The following is a 27,026-nucleotide window of genomic DNA, read 5'->3' on the forward strand; positions in this document are numbered from 1 at the left end:
AGGCCCTTTTTTCTGTGTGAAACACAAAAGGAAAATCTTAGAAGTATATTAAAATAATCCAGTAATAATCTAAATTTAAACTCCCCAAAGCACACACACTAAAATCTAAATGTAAAATGCAATCATATTTCCCCCCCTTCAACTGTTATATAAGATTGTTCTTATTGAATCACAAAATTAACCATGGTTGATGGGAGCAGGGTGGCTTCAATTTTATTATTATTTATTATTTTTTTAAACGGAGGGCCTTCGAGTGAAAACGTTCAAGAACCACAGCTTTAAAGCAACAAACATTCCTGTTTATTCATTTGTAGGACTGCTTGATTCATTTTGAGTGGTGCAATAAAAATGTCCCCCCGGGAAATCACTATTAGATCTTCCCCACAAAGACATTAGCAATATTATTGAGACAATACAGTACATCTGAGAATAAAAATGTGATTTCCAGATTATATTCTAAGGTTAAATGACTGGTTTTGGGACATTTGGACTTTTTTCATCCATTTGGTAGTGTTTCTTACTCTGAATTTTGTTTCATAAACTCCTGTACAAGCATATTGAGAGATTGTGTTGAAGAATACATATTAACTGAAGATAACTAATTCACTCTCTGTAATCTGTATCTTCCTTTTTCTCTTTCATCCTTACAGTTTTGATTCTGTGTCTATCGCTCTGTTCTCTTATTCACCCTCTTTTCTTTGTCCTCTTAATGGAATGGAGGTTGGCAGTCTGCTCTAGGCCTTGAGCTAATGGAGAGAGAGAGAGAGGAGAAATTTTACCATGTTTATGAAAATAGCCCTCAGGACAGTCCACATGGGCACAAAACCACAGGCAGACTTGTGTATGAGTGCTGTTAATGTACATTAACTTTCCCTCACCAAAATCTAACATAGCTGATACTAATCATGATGCTAATTGGACCTAACTTTGCCTTACAAAGCAAAGCTGTGGTGTGTTATGACAAAATCACAGGAAGTCAAAAGTTATTTGATGCTTAATTTACAGATGTGTGGCGTAATTTTAGACCAATGCAATCTTATGGTGAAAAAAAAAAAATCAGATTCAAGTGGTGATGATTAGTGACATCTTTGCAGCTGAATTTCTGTGATGTTGATTGCAGATATGCTAATATACTAGTTACTATTTTAGTAGTATGATTGTAGATTCTAAAGAATAAATACAGACTACCTTCCCCAATCAAAAAAAAAAAAAGAAAAGAAAACCAGACTGGATCAATACATACCATTTTTATAGCATTTATTTTATTTTACCTTTTTAAATATATTTAAGGTGTAGTGCAGTGGTTCTCAACTTTCATGAATTCAAGGCACCCTGATAATTCTGGATACTAGAAGTGACATAATATTTAATAACCAAATAAAACAAGAAGCTTCAAAATCTGAATATTCTTCTGGTTTAATGCTGATTTTAACGTTAAAATCAATTAATTTAAAAAAAAATTCCAGTTTGTGGTTATGTAAACAGCAATTTCTCAGTTATTTCTTGAAGGATAAAATATTTTAGAGTTTGAAATAAGTTGGAACATCTATACTTGTAGAAAAGTAAAATTTTTCACAATTTTAAAATCTCCAAGAAATGTTAGGGTTTTTCAAGACCATTTTAACCCTTATTCCGGCTTTAAAAAATGTACAGTATATTTATCAATATAAATGCCAAATTCTGACCCCAGCTTGAAAACAACTGTTCTAGTAGCTTCAGTGCAGTAGCATTTTTTGTTAGCTTATAGTTTAGCTAATTACTTTTTGAAAAGAGCAGCTTGACTATAGCATAAACAGCAGTTTAAATAGGAGATGACTAAACTTTAAAGCTTCAGTTTCAAATTAGTCTACTTTGCACTGATCATCAGTCCAAATGGGAGTAACCTCATCTAATCAGTTCTCATTTGCATAAAGCATTGCCAAGAGTGGCTGTCACTCATTTTGCAGGAAATTGTCAGCTGTCTTTAAAAATGAATGATTTTGTCACTGTAAATCGCTGTATAAGCTTGAAAGCCCCTGAATCGTCAGCTTTTGTCGCTTGTATTACATAGCATCTGGTGTTAGATTGGCATGGACTAATTTGGTTCTAATTCTATCTGTATTCTGTAAGATTGCATGTTCCGGTTTGTGGTGCCCCTGTGAATGCATATGTGGTTAAAGACTGGACAGAGAGAGAGAGAGCGAGGGAGAGACTCATAAAGAATGAATGATGTCAGAAGGGTGAGATGCTTCCGGCACTTTCTGCATGAGAGAACAGCCACCTTGCTGTCATGCTGGCCGCCCTCTCTCTCTCTCTCTCTCTCTCACATACACACACACACACACACACTGACCTGTTCCTCAATATGCTAAATGTGCATGGTGATTATAAGAATGGGATATTTATATCCACTGTCTGGTTTAATGTTGTATTTTTTTTAGTATTAACAGATTAATGTTGCTCTGTTTCTTTATTGGGTATTCATTCAACATATGTTTAAAAGCATTCTAATAATACCCAAGAAAATCCCTCTGTATACTGATAAATGCCCTTATAGTGATTACAGTGGAAATAATCATGATTTATAGTGCTCAGACTATGCTAATCTGTTTGTGTATGTGTGTCTGAAGTATGGGAACGGTAGTGATAGAGAGTATATTTAAATGAAACAAAATGATCCATATTGCACACTTTATTTACTATAGATTTCGATGCAATACAGTACAATATAATCTGACTTTATAAATCCCTGAGAAGCAATTTTTTTTTTCAAAGGAAGTAAGGATCAGATAAAAAGACGCTGAACTACAGGTGAAGACATCTGCTTACTTTTAGAGATCACTTTTTAACAAAATAATACTTAAAAAAAATACACTACTTAAGTGTAAATTGAATAGTCCTGATTTTGAAAACTAATTGCATGTTAACTGCAATTAAATGAAAATGTATTAGAATACATTCAGTATCCTGTAGCTGAACTTTAGTTCACCCTTTTAAGTAGGACTTAAGTGAATATTTATTAAATTACATAATTACTTTTATTTGTTTTGAAATATGGTTAAAATATCCTGTGAAATGTTCTGACAAGTGTTTATGGTTTATGACAACTAAATGATTACATATAAAGATTGCACATGATTAGATTTTTGTAGCTAAGTTGCAGTGTAATATATGTATTACCTTCAAATGTGTTATTGAATTACACATTACAGTTAAAATGATAGTTAAGTACTTGACACAGACTTTTACTTTTTATACTTATTTAAATCACGATAAAAGATTTTTGAAACATGGTTTAAAAATAAATATAAATAAAAATTACATTTTAATCTACATTATTACAAATAATTATTCTTACTACTTAAAAGTGTACTTAAGTGTGGGAAACAGTCCTCTCTTTAACTACACTGAAGTGGCCTTTTATTTCATTAATATTATATCTGCAAGTACAGATTTTTTTTTTTTTTTTTTTTAAGTCCACTACAAGTGCAACTCTTTTTTTTTTATAATGCTTATTATTATGAAAGGCGGAGAGTTACTGGTAATTGGCACTTTTTAAATATAACCGTAACAGAAAACAGTTACCCTTATTTTATCACGGTTACATAATACTCTTAGTAGTCTATTGCTTCCTAGATGTTGTTATGCACACTGAAGTGCAATTAAAAAGTACTGTATACAAAAATGTAAATGGGATAACAACTATAAATAAAAAATATGCAACAAAATTATTATGGAATATAAAATACAACATAGTATATAATATAATAAAATGCAAAAAATAAACGTGCTATAAATCTATAATGATATCTGTAATCTGAATCTTGCTATGAAAGAGTCTGGTGTTACAATGGAACCTCTAGTAACAGCTAAGAGCTATCAACTTTAATGGCACTCATAATGTTTTGGGCCTCTTCTCTTGGTCTGCCGTCTAGACTTCATAAACCCACTCCAGTGATTTCACAGCAGATGTTTACTACTTTGGAGGCTGTTCCTGTTCTTGATTGTGTGAGATGTGAAGCAGCAGCCGCTCTCAATATAAGAGCTGTAGAGAGGTTTGATGTCATAATGGAGCATGCAGCATACACGTGCACACACACATTAATCAGAAGAGAATGAAACCCTTACCTTAGCCAGGAAAAAAGCTAAACATGCAAGACATGTAAACAGTCCAAATGCTTTTAAATGAAACTAGCCTATTACATTCAATAAATGTTAAGTTGAAAGTCAGTATATGGTTTCCTACTAAGCGTTAAGTAATATTGCTTTATTTAAACACAATCAATCAAAAAAAATAAAAATAAATTACAATAAAAAAAAATTTATTTGATGTTTTAGTTTTGTTCATTTTTTTTCTTATTATTGTGAGTCTCAAAATAAAGAGTTTAAATACCTTACCTTCTGCAGAATGTAGGTTTAAAGGGTTACATCACAAAAAGCTTCATTCATTTTCGGAACACAATTTAAGATATTTTGAATTCCCATTGACTTCAAAGTAAATTACACTATCAAGGCCCAGAATGACGCTACAGTGATATGGAGAGACACGATGAGACGAATTGTTGAATAAAGTCATTATTTTAGTTTTCTTTGTGTACAAAAAGTATTCTCGTCGCTTCATAAAATTCAGATTGAACAACTGATGGCAGATGGACTATTTTGACGATGTCTTTCATACTTTTCTGGGCCTTGACAGTATAATTTACTTGCCAGTCAATGGGACAATCACAAGCCTCCCGGTTTTCATCCAAAATATCTTAAATTGTGCACCGAAGATTGTGTTTGAAATGACATGGGGCTAAGTGGTTAATCACAACATTTTCATTTTGGGGTGGAGTATCCCTTTAAAACATCGGCAACATGCAAGACAGCAGTTGACCCGTCCATTCACTCCGAAAGCCATGGCTTTTATCACATGGCTTTCATAAAAATGAATGCTTGCAACATAATGGAAACTATTCTATTTCTATCCTGCTCCCGCTGTGTAGGTCTTAGATGAATACAATAATCTGTACATAAAGGCATAAAGTGAGGCAGAAAAACAAATGCACAAAATCAAGAGCCATCTAGGTGTAGATCGGGTGGCAGCTGTGTTTGGCTGCTGAAATGGAGGCACAAACAGGAAAAAAAAAGAACAATGACAGTGTTTACACGCAGTGAGGCTGAGAAAGATAAAGTTCTTTGTGAGCGGGAAAGAATGGAAGGGATATTATGAATGACCAATGGAGACACTGTAATGGATTTCATGTGCTGTTGTTTATCCCTAAATGCATTTGCATGCATGCCATACACGCAAACACACATTTAGATGAAGGAGAGAAAGAAATGGCAGTCATCAAACGTGTTTCTGCAAGAGGACCCGACTGTTGCCATACCATATCTGCATCTGTGTTTGTGTCACCATATGGTGCTATAAATCTTCGATGGGCCTTTGATGGAAACTGACATATTAACTGTCTTAGTTAATTAAGCATGAAGACAAGAGTAGACCAATTATTGAATCTGACAGGTAACAAATAGCCCAGTATAAACAGGCACAATGCCTATCTATCTATCTATCTATCTATCTATATATATATATATATTCATTATTATTTCTTTGTTTCTGGCATATTTTGTTGTGGTCTATTTAGTGTTGTATTGTTAAAGTGATGTGTGTTTAATGTTCTGTCTAATGTTTATTTGTTTTCCCCACAATGCTTCCTCTACAATCAGGAGGTGGAGGTTTGTATGATTGTGCATTTGTTTTTCCATTGAAACAGAGTCTTTCTAATCTGCCTGTTTGTTTGACAGGAAATTTTTCTAAGTTTACATTATGTGTCCTTAATACTGCTGTAGTTGCATGATAATATTATAATGCAGTCTACTGTACATTGAGTGTAATTGCTTGTAAGCATAACTATGAAAAAAGAAATGTAAAAATACATAGTTTAAACCACAAACCTGATTACTTTATGTACTGGATCATAGGCTGCTGATCAACCTTTCTGTTAATCAACTTTTGTTTTCTGTTTTAGGAACCAGGAACATGGAGCCCAGGAAAACCATTCGATCAAGGTAGGGCTGTCATTTTTTTTCGAGGTTTTGTTCCCTAAAACGCCCTTATGTGCACAACTTCTTTTCAACAACAATGATTATGCAGCCCGAGTCCCACCCTGTGCCCAGATTGGTTCAAACTGTCCCATAATCAATCAGGCCTATTTTGAGTTTATAAATCCGAGGAATGGGATTGCGAAAGCGTGCGCACGGATAATTAATTTGTGGGTACGGATTCAATTCTCTGAGCGCAATGATTGAAAGTTTCTTTAACCGATGGAACAGTTTAAGAATTCGTGAGCATGGTTTCTAAACTGAGGGGACGGATTGCAATACTGTTGCCACGGATTGTATGTTATTCTCCTACAGGTGAAACATTGTTGAAAACATGCAGCCTGTCTCTACTGTGGAGTCGCCGGCTTTTCAGGCAGCTCGTTAGCATGATAACATAGATTTCAACAACATTTATATTTTTTATGTTTTCTTTTTATTGCATATAATTTATGGTTGTCAATAATATAATTTTTTTGGTGCTGAGTTTCTCGAAATTGATATGAATAATTCAGATTGCTTTCATTTATTTATTTCAAAATGTTTTGTGTTATGTTGTAAATTGTTGATAGTTTTCATACTTAAGCTGTGAAAGGAACATTTTTAAGGGCTCAACACAACAGCTTTTATGATGCAGAAGCCACTTTAGTTTACATACCAGGTACATACCAGATAAGGCACTGGAATTTGTGTCTTTGTGTCGCTAGGCGATGGCCCGGTAAAATCGATTTTGACACAGAGTACAGCCAGCGGATCAATCATTTATATTATGTATATTATGTAAATAATTCTTATATAGTTCATGAAGATAATTTGCACTTTTTTTTTTTCTGTTGAAGTCTGTATATTTCTCACTCATTTTGTGTGTAGTTTGTGAATCACTGTTTGTATTTTTTTTGCAGAATATAATTTGTGCAATTGTTTTCACTAAATAGCTGCACGGTTTGTGTTTGTTGAAGTTCATACTCAGATTGGAAATATATTTATCTGAAAAAAAAGTCAATTTTCTTTACTCCCTAAATGTTTTTTGAACACATCTATATAACTAAATAAACCTGTTTTTCACTGAAAAGCGCTTGTAACAATATTGTAATAAATGGCTATAACTTGCTTGGGGAATGTTATATGTAGACACAATTTTATTTGGAAGTGTAAAACACCCAGATACAACTTTCTAAAGAAAAAAATCCAAAGTTCACGAGTACACAGTAAAAAACACCAGTAAAAAATGTGAGCTCAAACTTGATCCCCCCCCCCCCCCCCCCCCCCATTTTGACGTTAATGTACTGTAAATTGTCTGCAAAACGTGAGAGGTCACACTAAGGCAAAAGGCATCAACTTCCACATTATCAATATTTGGTTGCTGATCACCATTTATAAAATTGTTATAGTAACACCTGGGCTGTCTCATATAGGCTATTGCATAAAAGTAATGTGACTATTAATGTTTTTTTTTTTTTTTGGACCGTAACAAGCAGACTAAATGTTGAAGACTAAAGCATGAGGATTTATTTAGAATTTATAGAATTTATTTGCAATGCTCAGTAATGTAAAAGAATGCTAGATATGTGATTGATGTGAATGCCAACACGTGGGAATAATTCTTAGAATGCTTGTGGATTAAAAATCTTTAAAGGTTATTCACGATTACATATTGCTGCCAAGGTATTGAGTTTTTACAGTGCTTTGTTATATGAAGCTGTTTGGTAGATCGTGATCTAATTTGTTTGTCTAACCGTAAGTAAAATGCGGCATACTTTAAGTAAACAAAGTAAGTAAAACAAAGGCCGAACACCATATAACTGAAAGCCTGCACCATAACTTCATATTGATGTGCGGCTAAACAAAGTCAGAATGCTGTAACTAAATTTGAAGCATTCCAAATGAAGTGAAAGAGCGGTAACTGGTGTTATACGGTGTTCTGCCTTGGTTTCTCCGAGGCTTTTTTGAAGTTATGGTTGAGACGACCCATTATTTTCTTGGAAAAACAAAATTAAATTGACTCAAGATACTTCTACACATGATAAAGGGTGTCTTGAATGTCCCAAAAATATAAATAAAAAATTTTCAACAAAAATCGAAGTTACGTCTTTTTTTTTTTTTTTTTTTTGCCTTTGCACGCCAGTGTAGGTCTTAAAAAAAGAATGAAAAGTGCACGTGTCAAGTACCTAAAAATTTTTTTTTTTATTTGTTTGAGCTGTGCCCTCTAGTGTACAAACATGAATTTACATTTCCTTCAGCTGGAGGCATATTAATTTAACTTTTATTGTGAAAAGGCTTTTACACTTGTAAAAGAAGAACTTTTTATATTACATACAAACAAACAAACCCTTCCAAGATTTAACTCAAAAGTAACATTACTTTCTACAAAAAAGTAACTAAGTAATGTAATTAGTTACCTTTTTAGAGAGTAACGCAATATTGTAATCGTGCATTAATTTTAAAATGAACTTGCCCCAACACTAGTAAACATACATAAAAATCCTTAATAAAAGATACATTTACAATACTTGAGAAGGAAAACAAAAGATTAACACTTGTTTTAATTTATTATGTTGTCATATCGTGCATGTCTTATTGCACTAGCAGATTGTTTTAATACCTTTTTTGTTTTGAAAAATGTCAAATTGCTTCCTCTGAAAACTAGTCATAGCCTCTTATGCAGCACTGCTTTACCAGTTAATTTATTTAAAGGGGACCTATTTTTCGCTCAGAAAACTTTATATCAGAAGTTTAAATTGATATTGCTTTAAAATGCATACAAATAAGTTAGATGATCAGTGCAATAGACATAATGATCAAAACTAAGCAGATGTTTTGTTTTGGCAGAGTATCTGAGGCATGAGCTGTATTCTGGAAAAGGGGGCAGGGAACAGCAGCACATTAGCATTTAAAGATGAATGCACAAAAACCATTTCCATTTGCAAAATTTCACAAAGCAATGGTGACCACACCAGTACGATAACTAAATCATAGTCATGCAAAGGATTGTGGTACCATATACTTCATGTACAGGATGTGCTTCTAGGCAGTAAGAACATAATATGCCAACATTAGCAACTCTTCCAAGGATTAGATAGGAAAAGGAACTTGCAATTCTATTTGTAACAGAAGCAGCAGAAGATTTGCCGTACTGATAAAAAGTCTATTCATTTTATTGAGGTCATTGGAAATGGAAGATCTGAATCTCTGTTCCTTTGAGCCATAGGATCTTGGCAGTTATCAGTGTTGAGTGGATGTTAATCAGGCATATGTAAGAACTCAGCTGTTGTGCTAATTCACAGTCACATGCTGTGTCCTAATACCCTATCATCATGCTACATCCATCTGAGAAAATGAGAAAACTGCTTTTTAAGACTCTCTATCATGTCAAGCTCTCAGTGTGCAGTAAATCTTACGAGATTATGCATATTCGAAAGTCATTAGAAGCCCGTTGAATATTCATCACGATTTTGATATTTATGCAAATCACTATTGATAGAGCATTGAGTGAGTCAAAAAAAGCAAGTAGAGCCATTTAAAATGGATTCTGATCACACTCAAAGATGATGATGCACAAATCAATCACATATTTTGTCACACACACACACACACACACACACACGGACAATGGACTCGGAAGGTGCTGATGAGATTGGGATTGGATAAGCCCTAAAGCCTGTGCAGGATTTGACTAAGGCTCTTACCATGTGAGGTCATAGAGCATTCAAAGTGTGGATGTGTGTGTGTTTGTACTTTGACAAGGGGAAGGTAAAGGATGAGTATGTTATATTGTCTTTCTTCCTCTGTGCATGTGTGTGAGCCTCTTAGGACTATAAAAGCACTTAATGGCATTAGGACTGTTATTCTCCCTCTCTCTCTCTCTTCTTCTCTATTCGTCCTTCTCACTTACTTTTCGTCACAGAGCATTAGCTACTGCCCCATTTCAGGCCATAACAGAAATAGAAACCTTATTTACGCACACACAATCTGACAGATCATAGCATATATATGACTGCAGCTGTATGTGTCTTTCACATATTTTTTCTAGAAATGTGCACCTGAGAAACATAATTCTTGTAGTTAAGTGTTTCTTAGTAAAGAAGTTTACATTTGCTATTCAGTTGGTGAATTTACTAAACCGTTCATCTTCGAAACACAAATGAAGTCATTTACAATTAAACCTGAGAGGTTTTTGGAACTCCATTGAAGGTCCAGGACAAAAAAATAAAATAAATTGACACTTGAAAATGATTATGAAGACATTGTAAAAGTAAACCATATAAACTGACCAGTTTAACATTGATCAGTGCACATACTTACTGCAGAGCACATCAGATATGGTCAAAAGAAGCCCAACCCTACTTGCTTTAAACACAAGAGCAAACCTTATATTTTTTTGTGGAAGCTGAAATGTGTTTGCATCACACTTGAGTACAAAACTCATTGTTTCTTCTGTAATAAGTAAGTACAGATGCATCTCAATAAATTAGAATGTCGAGGAAAAGTTCATTTATTTCAGTAATTCAACTCAAATTGTGAAACTTATGTATTAAATAAATCCAATGCACACGGACTGAAGTAGTTTAAGTCTTTGGTTCTTTTAATTGTGATGATTTTAGCTCACATTTAACAAAAACCCACCAATTAACGATCTCAACAAATTAGAATATGATGACATGCCAATCAGCTAATCAACTCAAAACACCTGCAAAGGTTTCCTGAGACTTCAAAATGGTCTCTAACAATCATTGACACCCTTCACAAGGATTGTAAGTCACAAAAATTAATTGCCAATAAGCTGGCTTTTCACAGAGTGCTGTATCCAAGCATGTTAACAGAGAGTTAAATGGAACTAAGGAGAAGAAGAACTGGATTGTTGACATTGGTCCAAAGCCTTTTTTTTCAGATGATAGCAAGTTTTTTATTTAATTTTGTAAACCATGGTCCTAGAGTCTGGAGGAAGGGTGGAGAATCTCATAGCCCAAGTTGCTTGAAGTCCAGTGTTAAGTTGCCACAGTCTGTAATGATTTGGGGTGCAATGTCATCTGCTGGTGTTGGTTAAAATATACGTTTTTTAGCAGGGTTGCCTTGGTAAAATTAGCATTTTAGGGGCTAAATATCACGTTGTTGGTATTGGGGTTGCTTCAAACCGCGGACATGAAAAACAATCGCAGACTTGGCAACACTGGTCTACCGACAACTAACACAAAATCGTTTTCAAAATCGACAAAGAATTGCCTGTGATTTTTACATCGATTTTGTGTAGATTGTCAGTGGATTACAGCTTGGTGTAGTAAATGCCAACCGGCTAGTTTTTGACTAGTTTTGAGAAGCAGCTGGGCAGGATTTGTTGTGAAAATCTGGCAACCCTGATCTGAACGCACGTGCTGGGGATATACTTCTAATTACAGGAGCGTCTTTACTGATTAGATGTGCGTGAAAATTGAATTAGATTTTTTGCACAGCCCTACCTCCATGCCATGCCAAATTGAGGCAGTAATTAAAGCAAAAGGAGCCCCTACCAAGTATTAAGTACATATACAGTAAATTAACATACTTTCCAGAAGGCCAACAATTCACTAAATGTTTTTTTTTTATATATATATATATTGGTTTTATGAAGTATTCTAATTTGTTGAGATAGTGAATTGGTGGGTTTTTGTTAAATGTGAGCCAAAATCATCACAATTAAAAGAACCATGCAAAGACTTGAACTACTTCAGTCTGTGTGCATTTAATTTATTTAATACACAAGTTCCACAATTTGAGTCGTAATAAATGAACTTTTCCTCGACATTCTATGTTCTATGAACATTTTGTAGAATCAATTTTAGTTGTAAAGCATTTTGAAGATGCTCAAAATCTTATGGGTTTGGAATGACATGAGAATAATTGACAATTGACATAATTAGTAATTGATGATTTTTGGGTAAACTTTAAACTTTATCCCAGTCTGGAAGATCAGGTACAAGATACTTGTCTTTCTGTGGCTTGAACAAAGTTTGTAATCATCGTATAGACTAGAAAGCTATAGTAATATACAGATAGCATTTGTTCTTTCTGTTTGCAGTTTTTTTTTTTTTTTAAGCAAAGAGCTTCAAACTCATTGGTGCCACTTTGTTCAGTCTTAAGTGCCTATTTGGGGATTAGATAAACAGTTTTGAACTGTTTCCTTGTGTCCGTTGGGAGACACCTGTGAGATGACCTAGTTGAGACATGGCACAGCGCTTCATGTCCAGCGTGCAGCATTGTATTTAAATTAGTCTGATTAGAGTTTGCCAATTCAATTTCCAGTAAAGCTGGTGCTAAAACAACACAGACTGTGTGCAGTAAACAACACTATCAGTGTTCACAGTTCATTCTTGTTGAGTTCTCACCATGTGACCTATATATAACAGTATTCACATATTCAGTATTTGCTGTGTGTTCATCTGTTTTTATTGTTTGTATACATAGGCTATAAGTTTATTTTTTATATGCATTTCAGCTCTGGACCCTGCCAAAGACCCGTGCCTCAAGATAAAATGTGGCCGCCATAAAGTGTGTGTGGCTGAAGATTACCAAACACCCACCTGTGTTAGTCAACGTAGAGTGAGGTAAACGTCCTACACACTATCTGACTCAGAGTTTCTGCCCATTACTTAAACATTAGTAAAAACATCATACAGGTTATGCCCAAACTTGCTGCTTTGAATCTGTGCATGACATCTTGAGTTACAAACATTTTGAGACCGTAATATCTCGGTCATACATCATGGGTCAGTGATCTAGAAAACTTCACAAAACAAACAGGAATGGTTGAAAACAGTGTGTCCAGAAGTAATTTATACTGAATACTACTGGAGAATTCTGAAAACTGCAGTTTGAGTAAAACATTGAATGCCAGTAGAGGTTTTGGAACTCTCCAATGGCTGTGCTACCAAATATTAAATTAACAGCTGGTCCAGTTTTCAGTTTGTAATAATTCCATATTTTCTCCAAGCCAAGTCCCCTGCAAACTAAACAAATACATATGTGGATAACAAAAGATGTTTTATTTAGATGTTTTCCAAAAAGAAATGCGCTAATATTAATTGATTTTGTTAGAGTATGTAAATAGGTAAACATTTGCACTAGTTATGGACTTGCTGAAGAATTTTTTGAATTTTGGTAAACATTGATTTAGCATGGTAAATGTTCATGGTACAAGTAAGGCAAAAAAGTTTTTGAGAGGAAACAAGGGCTGTTCTATGTTCTTACCCAGTCAACCTATACTGGAACTAACTGGGCATACTTGCCTGCCAAATCTGGGAAATGAGTTCTTCTGAGAGATAGAGAGAAAGAGTGTGTGTTTGTGACCGAGATGTGAAAATAAGGCACACACTGACCTGGATTTTGCAAGCTAGAGTTGTCAACAGTGATTGTTATGAAACTAATCAGGTGGTGAGTTGGGGGTGATAGCATGTGTTTCTGGGTTGTGTGAAACATAAACAAAGAGGGATATTGAAGAGAAGTTTAGAAAAAGAGAAGTATAAATGACAGAAATATGGGGGGAAAACGACATTTCATTCTCAACTGAAGGCACTCAATGCAAAAGGGGTCACAATTCTGTTATACAGGGTTGTGAACATGAGGGAAAAATATCAAATGCAGCTTATCATATAAATGTGTATAGTTAAACAATAAAATAAAATGTTTATCAACCTTTTAAAGAAAGAAAACGCTTTATATAATGTCAAAAGTGATATTGGAGCATAGGTTCTCAACTTTTTTTTGACTCCAAGGCCCTTTATGGTCCAGAATAATATTCAAAGCAAAGGTCTAGAAAACACACTTTCAAAATTACTTGTGGCCCTCTAGTGGGTTGCAGCCCCCTAGTTAACAATACCATCTGTGTTAGAGACCAATTAAATTATTTGACGCATATTCACTTGGAAGAGATTATACACATCCAAGTTGGCTTTAAAAGCATTTTTAGTGCTCAATCAAAAAAATAAATCAAATTTCAAACTGTGTAAAACTGTGTCAAACTGCATTTAATTCTGGATTGGCAAATATTGCTTTGGAATCAAAAATCCCCTCATCCTTAAAACCCATGAACAAAACTTTAAATAAATAAAATAAAATATGAAGATGCTCACTTCAAATGAGAATAAATATGATTTGTGTTGACCAGCATGACCAAACTGTGTTTATGTGAAACACATAATTTTGAAACCCAAAATTACCAGCTTTCTGATTCATCCTGTCATATTAATAATGTTTTATACTGTTGGTTCATAATATTAATACATTTAGATTGATGGGGTCGCCGGATGAATCAGAACAAGAGATCATAGGAAGAGGACAGATCAAAACTGGCTGCATTTCTTAAGATCAATATTGTTAAAGGCGCAATATGTAATTTTTTTGCTTTAAAAATAGCGGAAATCACTATATCTATGTTATATATATTTTTTAGTTGTGTACTTACATTATCCCGACAGTTTCCACAAACTTTCAAATCCGGAGAAAATTCTAGTTTAATTAGAAGACACGGCACATTTCTTTATTTCTGTTTTGTCGCCCGTCTATGGCGTCCTATAAACTTTGACCCCTCTAGTTTATCTAACTTCCTGCGGAACCGCCAAATACAAAGGTGAACAGAAGCAACGAGACGAAGAAGAAAAAGTAGTAGCTAGCCTTGATCGAGACTATTATATTTTATATTTATATTGCTTATATTCGTATTTATACCTCAATCAATAACTTAGTTATGGATCATGATTATGCTTTGCCTGCACGTTCTGTGAAGCGCAAACGTACGGGTAAAATAATAAATGACCCGAGAAGGTTTTGGGACAAGATAAGAAACAAGACACGAGTAAATATTGGAGTTGCATTTCCAAGATAGGGTTTCGTGACAAGCTGAAACTACAGAGAGATGCCGAACTCGCTTGCATTCTGATAAACAGGTATGCATCCATTCAGCTAACTGTATCTATCCGTATATTTTGTGAAACGATGATGTCTTGTGTAAAACGCAGACGGACTGGCTTTCATGTATAGTATAATATAAATCTACATTTGTTCTATATCTAGCTGGATAAAGTAGCTTCAAATGCAGTTCACTATCTTGTTCGATATCATAGTATAAACGTAATTATAATTATTAACGAAAGGTGACCGTGTTTTTTTAACATATATTACTACTAGCTAGATGGAATATTGATTTGATAGGGGTCTCATAATTCATATATCTCTCCGTTCGAAAAGACGTGATTGTAAAAAAATACTAAGTTAGAATGAGTGAGGAATGATAGGGAGCGACAGAGCAGGTGTTCCAATGAACAACAACTCCCATGAGCCTACGCTCTTTCCCGATGCCATCAAAGTACATCTTATGTTATTATTTTGATTGAGTGACCCCTGGTGGCCAAAAATCCCATACTGTACGTTTAAGTTCTATTTGTGTTAAAAGAATAATCTCTCTTTGTGTGTGCAGTTTTAAGGACATGAATATGAACTCACAACTTCTGAAATGCAAAAGATGTCCAGTTGTGCACCCTTCACCTGTTTGCGGAACAGATGGACACACTTACTCCACCAAGGTAACACACACACTACCTGTTTGTGAGAACGGTCGCTGTGTGTGTGTATTTCTATGTGTTTACTGTCTGAAGTGCTTTTCATCAACCAAGAGATTAGTCCTCGATCAACAATGTACTTTACTTATCTAATCTCAGCTTTTGTGTGTGTGTGTTTTAGTGTAAACTAGAATATCAAGCTTGCATCTCTGGGAAGCAGATTTCTGTGAAGTGTCCAGGACAGTGTCCCTGCCCTTCAGGAAATCCAGCAGAGAAGAGAGGTACACACACTTTGATGCAGTTGACTCATGAGGACTTGCACACAAACACTTCCTTTGTTTTGAAAGGAATATGTGCACTGCATATTGTACCATACACACTGAACATGCATTATGCATTATGAATGTGATAAACATATGGGTCAGTGACAAGTAAGGGTGTCCACAATAAAGAAAATGAAAATGCTTTAAGATTCGATTTTAAATCAAATGTGAAATATCCTTGATATTCTTGGTGGTTTCAAATGGTTTCAAAATCCATTTATGTCAATTTTTAAGAACGTTTTTAAATGTCAGGAGATGTAACCATCAAGTAAAAAGCTTTTTTTCCCCATCTTCCCTAAGTTTTTCACATCCTAAAATATACACTATGGGGTCAGTAAGGTACATTAAACATATTGAAAGTGACCTAAAAGGCATTTAGATTTTAAATCATAGTAAATAAAAGTATTTTTATTTTTTAATAAAAAAATAAAATGTTCTGTTGAACATTATATTCATCAAAACGCCTGAATAAATGTTTCAATAAACTGTTTTCACAACTAAAAATAATAAAAGCAATTCAGCATATTAGAATGATTTCTGAAAGATCATGTGACACTGAAGGCTGGTGGCTGCTGAAAATTCAACTTTGCCATCATGGGAATAAATAACATTTTATAATATATTCAAACAGAAAAAAAAAATTCCTATTTTTACTGTATTTTTTTCATCAGATAAATACTATAAGAGATTTATTGCAAAAACAATCTCTTACTGTCAAGGGTAAAAGCATTCATTCATTCATTCATTTAACAAATATCATATATCTTCATTTATAAACAAAGCGGGCCAGCCGCGGCTAGAGGAGTGGTTATGAAAAAAGGTGGAGTTTCTCCACGTCTGGAGAGCTCAGCGCTGCAGATCATTTCCGAAAGCTCACATCTATAACAACAGCATTAAAGACTTTTTAAAATAAGCTGAGCTCAAAACTCCCTTTCATTCATCAGCGAATGTTTGAAATAACTTCGGCCGATCGTTATGCGCATCTCGTCAGTAAAGCCGGTTTTCTTATCAGCGGTAAATTCCCTCAGGTGCGTGATTTCACATAGAGCAGCTGTTACTACGCAGAGCCATTGTTAACTAAGAAGAGGCGCAAATCCACTTCATTTTCAGTGTTTATTTGCAGATCGTGATCGGAGCACCCCTAGTATATAAGCAATGCAAAAGACTATACACGCTAAACATTAACGTTACCAAAGTAAACATGATAAATGAAGCCACTTGGAGAAATCAGACGTCAGCTTCTTATTCTCTCTATCACAATCGTGAATTTATTTATTAACTTATATTATCTGTGATAAGTCTTGTCTCGAGAGTTTAGCTCCGAGTAGCCTGTCATAAAATTTTGTTCAGGAGCCTTTATAAAAATAGAGATATTATCATTCATTTTAAATGTGACGTATAGGCCACTTTGGCTACAAATAAACAGAAACAGACTCGACTGAATAAACAGGCTATTTTCATAACGCTTAAGCCTTAAAAATAAATAAATAAAATAGAAATAAATGTATTTCTGTGTGACTAATTTGGAGTCCTGATAAATTAATTCATTATGATCAATGTATCACTTATTGTATAGTAAAACTTCAATGCTTTTGAATTGAAATATTTAACAAAGCATGCAAACAAACGGCCACTTTTATCATGTTCGTTTAGTGATCACGCTAGTTCCAGTTTATTTCTTAGTTTTCTGATAACTTCTCTTTGTTGGTGAATGATGAGGTTGTGTGACGTTGCTCCTGAGAGGTTTGTAAAGGGTGTGTTTTAGTGAAGCGGAGCGGTGCTTCAGGACCGATAGTGGAAACGCTGCACTATTCTGGCCTCGGTGCGACTGGCCCGAGGCTATTAGCCCGGCCCGTTTTAAACCCTGGCTCGCACTGGCCCGACAGTGGAAAATTCATCAAAGTTTTCTTTACTTTGCTACCCTCACTTTTATAAATAAACGAAAGTGTCGTGTACCCACTAGTAAAACAAAAAATCTGAAATTATATCTGGTCTCTGAATAATTTTTGGTTTGACTTTATATCCTTCGGTTATTCTCACATTTAATTATGCCCATTAAAATGTATTTTACAAGTTTTTGTTACTTTCTTTGTTCATGTTTTTGCTCTGTGGTTCATCATCTGTAATTTAATAGCATTAGAGCTGCTCAATTGCAGTGGCTTAGTGCTATAATCACGCACTTTGCTGTAATAATCCACAGAACCACTCGTTATAAATCTGTATATATATAACTGTGATATTTTCACAAATATAAGTCACATTTGAAGACACATCTGAAACATGCTACGATTTATATTCCAAACCCACTCATATAGTACAGAAACACACAAGCAAGCAAAACACGCACGATGCATGCATGTATTGTACTGGTGCAGAATGAAAAGGAAGGCAGTACAGCCAAGTGCATTTCACACAGGTTGCTAGATTCACTTTTGTCACAAAGTCATGTATGCCTAAGGTTAAAAATAAATGATGTTTATAGTGAATCCCCCATAGTGGTATTTTTATGATTTATTTTAATCCAAATGATGCGTGTGGTAAGAATTGCTCTCTCTCTCTCTCTCTCTCCCTACCATTAAGTAACTTGTGCATTGTTTTACTTACTTGTTTTTGACATATCTGACCGAACTACAAACTTTCCAGTGATGAAAGGTATATTCACTCAACATTGTGCTCAATCCACTCAGCATGCTTTATCAGCTCGCTCACGTCAGCTATACAGGCGTTAATACTGAATGTTTAACATTATATTCATTGCATACATATACTTTGTAGACATCCTTAATCTCTAATAACTCCATTCTGCTGTCTGTTGTTCTGTTTTCTGTTTCTTTGTCTGAATATGGCACATGCTGTGTGGTATCAGCGTTTGGTATCGGGGCATTTTAACGAGTACGAGTCTGATTACAGGAGCTCTGTATCGTCCTGATTTTTATTATTATTATTGTCTGAAAAAATATATATTAGGTCTTGCCAGTCTATAAAAAAAGAAAAAAAAAGATTACAAAATCACACTTCTGTTGTATACTGCATATTTTGTCAAATTTAGTAGAATAAATGTCTTGCCCATATGTACTGTATATTGTATACACTGCACACAATATAAAGTACATATATATAGTATATTATAGTAGTATGGAAATATGCTATTATGAATTTCTTTTTCTCCCTTAAGCTCTCATAAATGGTATTGATGAATATCTCATGCCATTACTTGATGAATCAACCAATTATTCTATATCTGAAACCAATCTTTCATCTCTAGAGCTGTGGGAAGGGATATGTGCACTTTAGGGTGGGTACTTGGCATGTTTTCATCTGCAACGAGAGCAGCAAAGAGATTTCAATACACCAGCCTAGTCTTATTTTGTATAGAATCTCAAAGCTACTGAATCCCTTAGGAACTTATTAAATGTTTGCTGTTCCAGATTGGTAGTGTCAGTGTGTGTATGCGTGTACGTGTGAGAAAGACAGCGCAGTAATGTTTGTTTTCATCGTTATCCCAATGAACATAAGTCCTGTCTTCAACTGCTTGGCTTCAGGTCTATAGTGGAATTTCACTGACATTTACCATCAAAAGATTGACAGTGACAACTTAGAGCTGAAAGCAATGCAAACCAAATTTAAGATAATGGAAATGAGGTCACAATAGATTTCTAAAGGGATGAGAAGCATGAATATTGTATTTTCCCAGTTGTCAAATATCAGCAAGATCAAAGCTTTGCATATAGACACTACCATTCAAAAGGTTGAAGACAGAATCCTTTTAATTAGTATTAAAGTTAGCCATTTATTGGAAGTTTTCCTCTTTTATCATATTGCTATTGCAGACTTTAATAAAAGCAGTAAGCCACTAAAGGCTGTGCATTACAGTGATTTTTACCATGCTTAAAATACGATCGCCTCTAACTTCTTGTAAAGTCACTGTAACAAATAGCTTTTTTCTACTTCAATCTGTTTCTCATCTTATTTGTGTTTCCACAAGGGTTTAAATTTGTCCGTTGGGTTTTTATTTGTCATCTTGTTGTTTAGCCATCAAGAGACATCAAACCATACTGACTATACTGACATACTAAAAACATCTCATTTTTATACTGTATACATGCAACAACTGATCTTCAGAAGAAAAAAAAAACAGATACAAAATGTCAAAGAAAACACAGCCCGATGTGTCTCTGCTGAACTCTAGAAACATTTCATCATTGCACATAAGAACTGAAAAAGAACAAATCTAAACTTAGAGAACATGAATGTAAGCCCTCGCAGCTGCTTGTGAATGCAAAGCTCCGTCCCTTCCTTCCTTCCAGTGCTGCATCTTATCAACAATCAGCACATGATGCATTAGCTACAAGAATTCAATCAGTTACGCTCATTAATTACATACAACAAAACTAGATTTATCAAATGCCCCAAACCATCCCCAAACACAGACTGTTAAATCTAATGAACTTATCCAAACAAAACGTAGTGGATGCAGAAAATACAAATGCAGAAATTGTTTATACATTGGATTAGTACATATTTCACCAGAAGGCACAGTTATTGCTGATGTTATCCAGTATTGTGGGGTTTATAGCCTGGAGCATCACCAAGCAGAATCTACTGGCTACAGGACAATAATAGCAGGGATTGCTCTCCTCACCCTGAGGGTTTACTGGACTTAAGTACCTTCCTTAAAGGCACAAAGGTGAGCTGTTAGGTGAACATAGTCCCTCTCCGCTTCATGAAAAACAGCAATGAACCTGGGTATTTTATTTATTCCTTATCACTAATCAAGTTTAGCTGTTATCAGTAAAGCTAGAATAGTGTACTTGAAAGTCAAGAAAGCCCAACACTTTTTCAGCAGCCTTGGAAATTTTCCCATTCATTTAAATAGATTAAATGCCTGATATTCCACAGGCATTTAAAAAAAGCCTCTTCACTAAAGTGTTATAAGCCTTGAGTCAAATCAGCAAGCTCAAAGATGAATCACATTTCCTTTTATTCAAAGCTGTACAGCTTATGAAATAGAAAAAAGGGTACAAAACTGCCTGCTTAAATTCTACTCAAGCCATGAAGCAATGCTAATGACTTAAACAGATCAGAAATTATGATAAATTATTTTAATTGACCTCTAAAAGTTTGGAAATGCCCTTGGCATTTTTGACACTTTTTTATAAAAAAAAAAAAAGAACACAGAATAAACAAGATTATTTATTTACAGTCTAAAACGCATCTAAACTATGTTCTATTTGGTCTGTCGTGTACTAGTCTTTATTGGCAATCAATCACTGACTCTAAAAAGAACCAATGACCCTTAAAAGAAACCTGGGCCAAGTTAAATGTGATAGCAGGCTTCACACCTGCCAAAGTGGCATGATGACTGTGACATGTATAAAAAAAGACACTGTTTTGAGCACTATACATGTATAGATAATTAGATATTAAGTCACTGAGTATAATCATAAAAAATACTCATTCTTTTTCAGGATGATCTATAATATGCTATAATGTAAAATCCAAATAAGTTTTACGGATCATTATTGGAAAGGGCTTGAAAAATGATTTTTCATGCCTGCTCAATGAACCATAAACAATTATTGCACAGGCACCAGTGGAACAGTCCTTAAGACTCTTACGGTTTACAGGCAATAGACAATGAAGGTCACAGATGCAATAACTTAGGACAGGAGAGAAACCTTTCTACTGACTCTGAAAAACAGCAGAAGAATGTCCTGATCACATTGTGTGAAGAGGTCATAGTCCTGAGGCTTGAGGACGGCAGATAATGTAAGACACTTAAGACAGAAGTGCTACAAATATTTTAACATGTTAGAAATTAGCTTGAAATAAAAGCAGTTGAAAATGAGAGGATGTTTATTTGTATTACTTTGTTGGTGCTTAGGTTTATTTAAGTTGATTTATTATATTATTTATATTTAATATATATATATATATATATTATATTATATAAATTATTATAATCAAATTGAAACCTAATTAAAAATGCTAAAAACCACATAAAATAAAAATGTGAACTTGAATCATATTTATTTTCTTCTTCTAAATAACTATTGTATTTATTGTAGAACATACCAGTCATGACTGTTCTATAATCACAAAAGATTATGGTTAGTGTAATCTTTCACAGGAAATTCTGCAACTAAACAGTCTTTTTAAAATGAATTTGCACTGATTCGTGACTGCTACAGGAACACATGTCATTGCTTAACCTGACAGCCTCTAAACATTATTCCAAAAAAAAAAAGATTTCTCTTTGAAAAAAAGTGCGATTTTTTTATTTTGAACCTGTTCTGTGTTTTTCTGTGTAGGATGTGGTAATGCAGAGATGATTGAAGTGGTCAGCAGATTACGAGAGTGGATCACAGTTCTTCACGAGAGTGGCAATCCCAGCAAGAAATACAAGTTCCAGAAGCCAGAAAAGAGTAAGCAAATGCACACATACACACACACATCTGAACTGCTAATATTATTGCTGACCTAATAACCATGATAATGAAATCAATGTCAAATTAAAGATCTCTCTGCGACCTCTCTGTATGTCTTTGTAGAGGTTGACATGAGTAAGGTTCCCCTCTGTAAGGACTCTCTGGGCTGGATGTTCTCCAGACTGGACACAAACTTTGACCTTCAGCTCGAACAATCAGAGCTGTCCAGCCTGAGCTCGGAGAAGAGTGATGTGTGCACTAAAGCCTTCCTCAGGTCATGTGACACAGACAGAGACAGGCTTGTTTCCAGCCAGGAGTGGTGTTCTTGCTTTCAGAGATATCAAGGTAAACTTCAGTCCAATTCATAATTGTTTCTCAGGCTGACATCGGTAAAAATCCATCTGCATGGCTCTTCAATTGTAAAATATTTATGTGTTCAAATGAAGATAAATTCATGGTGGAGGTGCGAGTTTCTGATTCTCAAGTGATCAATTACATTGCTTGGACAATTAAAACATTTATATTGAATTAATAGGAAAATGGTTTTCTGTTACGTTTTATCTCAAAATGAGGGATGTCTTTTTTTTAATGTGAAAATTAGCAACAAATGAATGCATCCTCTAATTACCATAAGGTAAACATTTGACTCAGCTACTTGGTTTATATATTTAATGTACATAATTGTATATAATACGTATTTTAAAGTTATATTGCATACCAGTTGCTGCCATGACAATGGCCCATTTCAAATGATTAGATAAAACATCGTTCTTGTAAATAATTTCCAGCATTTCAGTAATGAAGGTGTCTGTCTTTCAAGATAAAGAACTACTTTCTCACAGCCAAACTCCAAGATGTATTCATATACTGTAGTACTAGCTAAGAAACCTTCACACAAGCACATTAACTAATAGGACTAAATACATTAAAGTTACAAAACAGTTGCATAAGGCTTAATAAACCCTAACAGGGAGATCAGGACCTTGACGTGAACGGACATGAAAGAAGTCAAAGCTCAAATATAGTTTAGCAGTATTAAGCAAAAATATTTTTAGCAGTCAATGCCATAATTTACCAATGTGAATTATGCATTCCAGAGTATATAGATTATTGAATAAGATTAACATTAGTTAATTTGTTCTGAACTACCACTATTTTTAAACAAAATGTCAAATTAATTGATCTTAATGTTAATTTATAAATATACAATTGTTCATACATGTAAGGTAGGTTCATAATGCAAGTTAAAATTAATAAATAATGTTAAAATAGTATTAATATCATATAGAACCTTATTGTAAAGTGTTATAGTCTACTGTACAAAGCACGCACATTCTGGTGTGTAAATTCATCTGAGGAAGAAAATTAGGACCGTTACAACCGAAAGACATTCTAGAAATTATGCAGCATTGTGGGATAATCTAGTTCTGAGATATTTAAATACTAAATGAGATGTAGTTATAATCTCTCTATCAGAGGAATCTTTCTCACTGTTGATCTGAAATCAATGTGTTTCAGAGGCTCCCTGCCAGTCAGAGATCACCATCATCCACAAACAGCAAGCTGGGAAGAAATTACTGGGTAAGTTCATTCTCTTGTGTGTTTGGTCTATACATGTAATTTTCTCAAGGACAAAGTGGTCCTTGTTTGTAATGCAAGATCATGTTTAATGGAGTTATCCTTGTCCCAGTTCCAAAATCTGCCAGCAGCTATCTAAAATCAAAGTAAATCCATCTTAATCTAAGTACAATTCTTTTAAAAACACACGTAACACTTGTTCAAATGTTTGGGGTCAGTAAAACTATATATATATACTTTTATTCACCAAGGATGCATTAAATTCATTAAATCATAAGTGACTTTTTACATTTATTTTCCATTTTAAAGGCTGTTAATTCAAACTTCATATATTTTGAAAAGAATCCTGGAGAAAAATAAAATCCACAAAAATAAGCAGCACACCTGTTTTTAACATTTCTAAAGAATCTTACAGTATAGCACTGAAGACTGGAGTAATGGCGGCTGAAAAGTTCAGCTTTGTCATCATAGGAATACATTTCATTTGAAAATATATCAAAACAGAAAATAGTTTTAAACTGTAAAAAATATTTAACATTGTAACTGTTTTTACAGACAAAAAATCTGTTATGTTATTCAAACATCCTAAATCATAATACTTGGTAAACCTCAGCTATAAACACCAGACTTGCAATGTTACCAGTATTTTCCCCCAGCATTTCCCACCATGTTAGAAAGCAGTAGCATTTAATAACCATCTCAATGTCATCGCAACCTAAACACAGTTTCAGTACAACCAAGGTATCAACCAGAGGGAAGCCAACAATAAATCTATTAAAGCTAGAAATCACTCAAGAGTTTCTTTCCCTCACTCTGAAGGTCGTGTGTTTAATTTGAACAGGGGAATGAGATGAGGGGAAATTGGACATGAAAAGAAGGATATTTTTAACTGCTGTTTCTCCCCTGAGTGGAACGCACAGTGACGGCTCTATGCCTTCCGGCACTGAATTATAAAAAGACAAAAAAAGAGAGAAAGAGAGAAAAAAAACTTGACTACAGTAATTCAGTAGAAAGAATCTGTGAAGTTGAAATGCAATGAATGTGCGTGAGAGACACAGAGAGCAAGCTCTCGGAGGTGACAGTTATGTTCTTTGACATTGAATATATCATCTCCATATCTATGTGAGCGTGGCTGTGAAACACACTCGGTGGCGGTGTATAATCTGGCCTGTGATGTAATGTTTCCTGACATTAGGACTGACGCTAATATGTGTGTGTAGGTCCGTACATCCCCTCCTGTGATGAGGATGGCTTCTACAGGCCTCACCAGTGTCATGGCAGCAGTGGTCAGTGCTGGTGTGTGGACCGCTATGGAAATGAGATGGCTGGGTCTCATACCCACGGCCCTGCTGACTGTGGTAAGAGGGACTGCATCATTTGACACTTCAGATATTTTTGAAAAAAAGTCAAATAAGTATTGCTTTTAATCTGTACAATGTATGGAATCAATGACTTTTAGGCTGATGTGATAACTGATCATTTTACATTTAGCATTTTAATCCTTCCAACTGGAACGGCAAGTTAATTAGCTAATAGATTATAAAGGTCATACAAATTGATCTCAATTCAAAACAAAAAAAACATTATACAATCTGGAGTATACAAAACAAGTAGTGTAAATTTATAGTACTGCAGGAATCTTGACCATCAGAATATAGCAAATGTTTGTGAAATAATCACTTCAGTTAGTTATTGAGTCCAATAAAGAGTTGTGCCACAGCTCACTGTTTTTAACATGACACATTTTTTAAGTGTTGTTCATGGCGTGAGATGCTGAAAAAACAAAAAAATCTATCTTGTGTGAAAGTGTTTTTGAATAAAATGAGCCCAAACAGTGCATGATGCTTAAAATTCATCTACAATACACTGTGCATGAGAACACTTTTTAATGCATGAGTCTGAAGGGGTCTTGTGTTCACATTCCAGAAAAGTTCAAAAGAAAATATGCAACCAAATATACTGTAACAAATGACTGGTTAAATTATTATTAAACCATTTGACATTAATACTATACTACCATTCAAAGATTGGGGTTAGTAAGATTTTTAAGATGTTTATGAATAAATAAAACTTATGTTCACCAGCCAATAAAACCATAATATTGTGAAACAGTTTAATTGAAATTGTAATAATCTTTGATGATAAATTGAGTTTTGCAGCCATTACTCCATTCCTCAATGTTAGTGATCCTTTAGAAATCATTTTATGTGACCCTGGACCACAAAACCAGGTATATTTGTAGCAATAGCCAACAACACACTGTGTGTCTCTTTATGCTTTATAAAGTCTTTATAAATTATGCTTTTTTCTCTCTCTTATGCCAAAAAAGATTAGGACATCAAGTAAAGATGATGATCATGTTTCATGTTACACTAGTATTAATGTATATAAAAAATTCAAATAGTTGTATCTCTGCCAAATATTGCCCTATCCTAACAAACCATGCATAAAGGGAAGTCGTGGCCTAATGGTTAGAGGGTTGGACTCCCAATCGAAGGGTTGTGAGTTCTAGTCTTGGGCCGGACGGAATTGTGGGTGGGGGTAGTGCATGAACAGCTCTCTCTCCACCTTCAATACCAAGACTTGGGTGCCCTTGAGCAAGGCATCGAACCCCCAACTGCTCCCCGGGCGCCGCAGCATAAATGGCTGCCCACTGCTCCGGGTGTGTGCTCACAGTGTGTGTGTGTGTGTGTGTTCACTGCTCTGTGTGTGTGCATTTCGGATGGGTTAAATGCAGAGCACAAATTCTGAGTATGGGTTACCATACTTGTCTGAATGTCACTTCACTCTTAAATAGAAAGCATATTTATTCAGATTTTCATACAACATATACATTTGTAAAAAGAAAAGATGTTAGGTTTTGATTTTGTGGTCCAGGGTCACATATTCTGATTTGGTTGATGTTGAAAACACTACTTTCTTCTTAATATTTTTGTGGAAACAGGATACATGATACACGTGCTACATATTTTTCAAGACTCTTTGATGAACAGAAAATGCAAAGCAATGCCATTAATTTAAAATCGAAATCTTTTTTGTAACATTATTCTTCTATTCATTAAACGTTTTATTAGTTAAATGCATCCTTTCTGAATAAAAATATT

The 27,026-nt window shown here is 34.6% G+C and overlaps 1 protein-coding gene across 2 annotated transcripts in view; it reads left to right on the forward strand.

Annotated features, from left to right (window-relative positions):
* LOC127949386 (testican-3) overlaps positions 1-27,026 on the forward strand; it is a 32,433-nt gene that overhangs the window by 3,910 nt on the left and 1,497 nt on the right. For both annotated transcript variants that reach the window (XM_052546513.1, XM_052546512.1), the window contains 8 exons: positions 5,997-6,036; positions 12,536-12,644; positions 15,512-15,617; positions 15,775-15,874; positions 22,228-22,341; positions 22,468-22,689; positions 23,863-23,925; positions 25,143-25,280. In XM_052546513.1, the coding sequence (XP_052402473.1) occupies positions 5,997-6,036; positions 12,536-12,644; positions 15,512-15,617; positions 15,775-15,874; positions 22,228-22,341; positions 22,468-22,689; positions 23,863-23,925; positions 25,143-25,280 (892 nt within the window). The remainder of the gene's footprint in view (positions 1-5,996; positions 6,037-12,535; positions 12,645-15,511; positions 15,618-15,774; positions 15,875-22,227; positions 22,342-22,467; positions 22,690-23,862; positions 23,926-25,142; positions 25,281-27,026) is intronic.

This window comes from Carassius gibelio, chromosome B1 (genome assembly GCF_023724105.1).
Source record: "Carassius gibelio isolate Cgi1373 ecotype wild population from Czech Republic chromosome B1, carGib1.2-hapl.c, whole genome shotgun sequence".
NCBI classification, from domain to species: Eukaryota; Metazoa; Chordata; class Actinopteri; order Cypriniformes; family Cyprinidae; genus Carassius; species Carassius gibelio.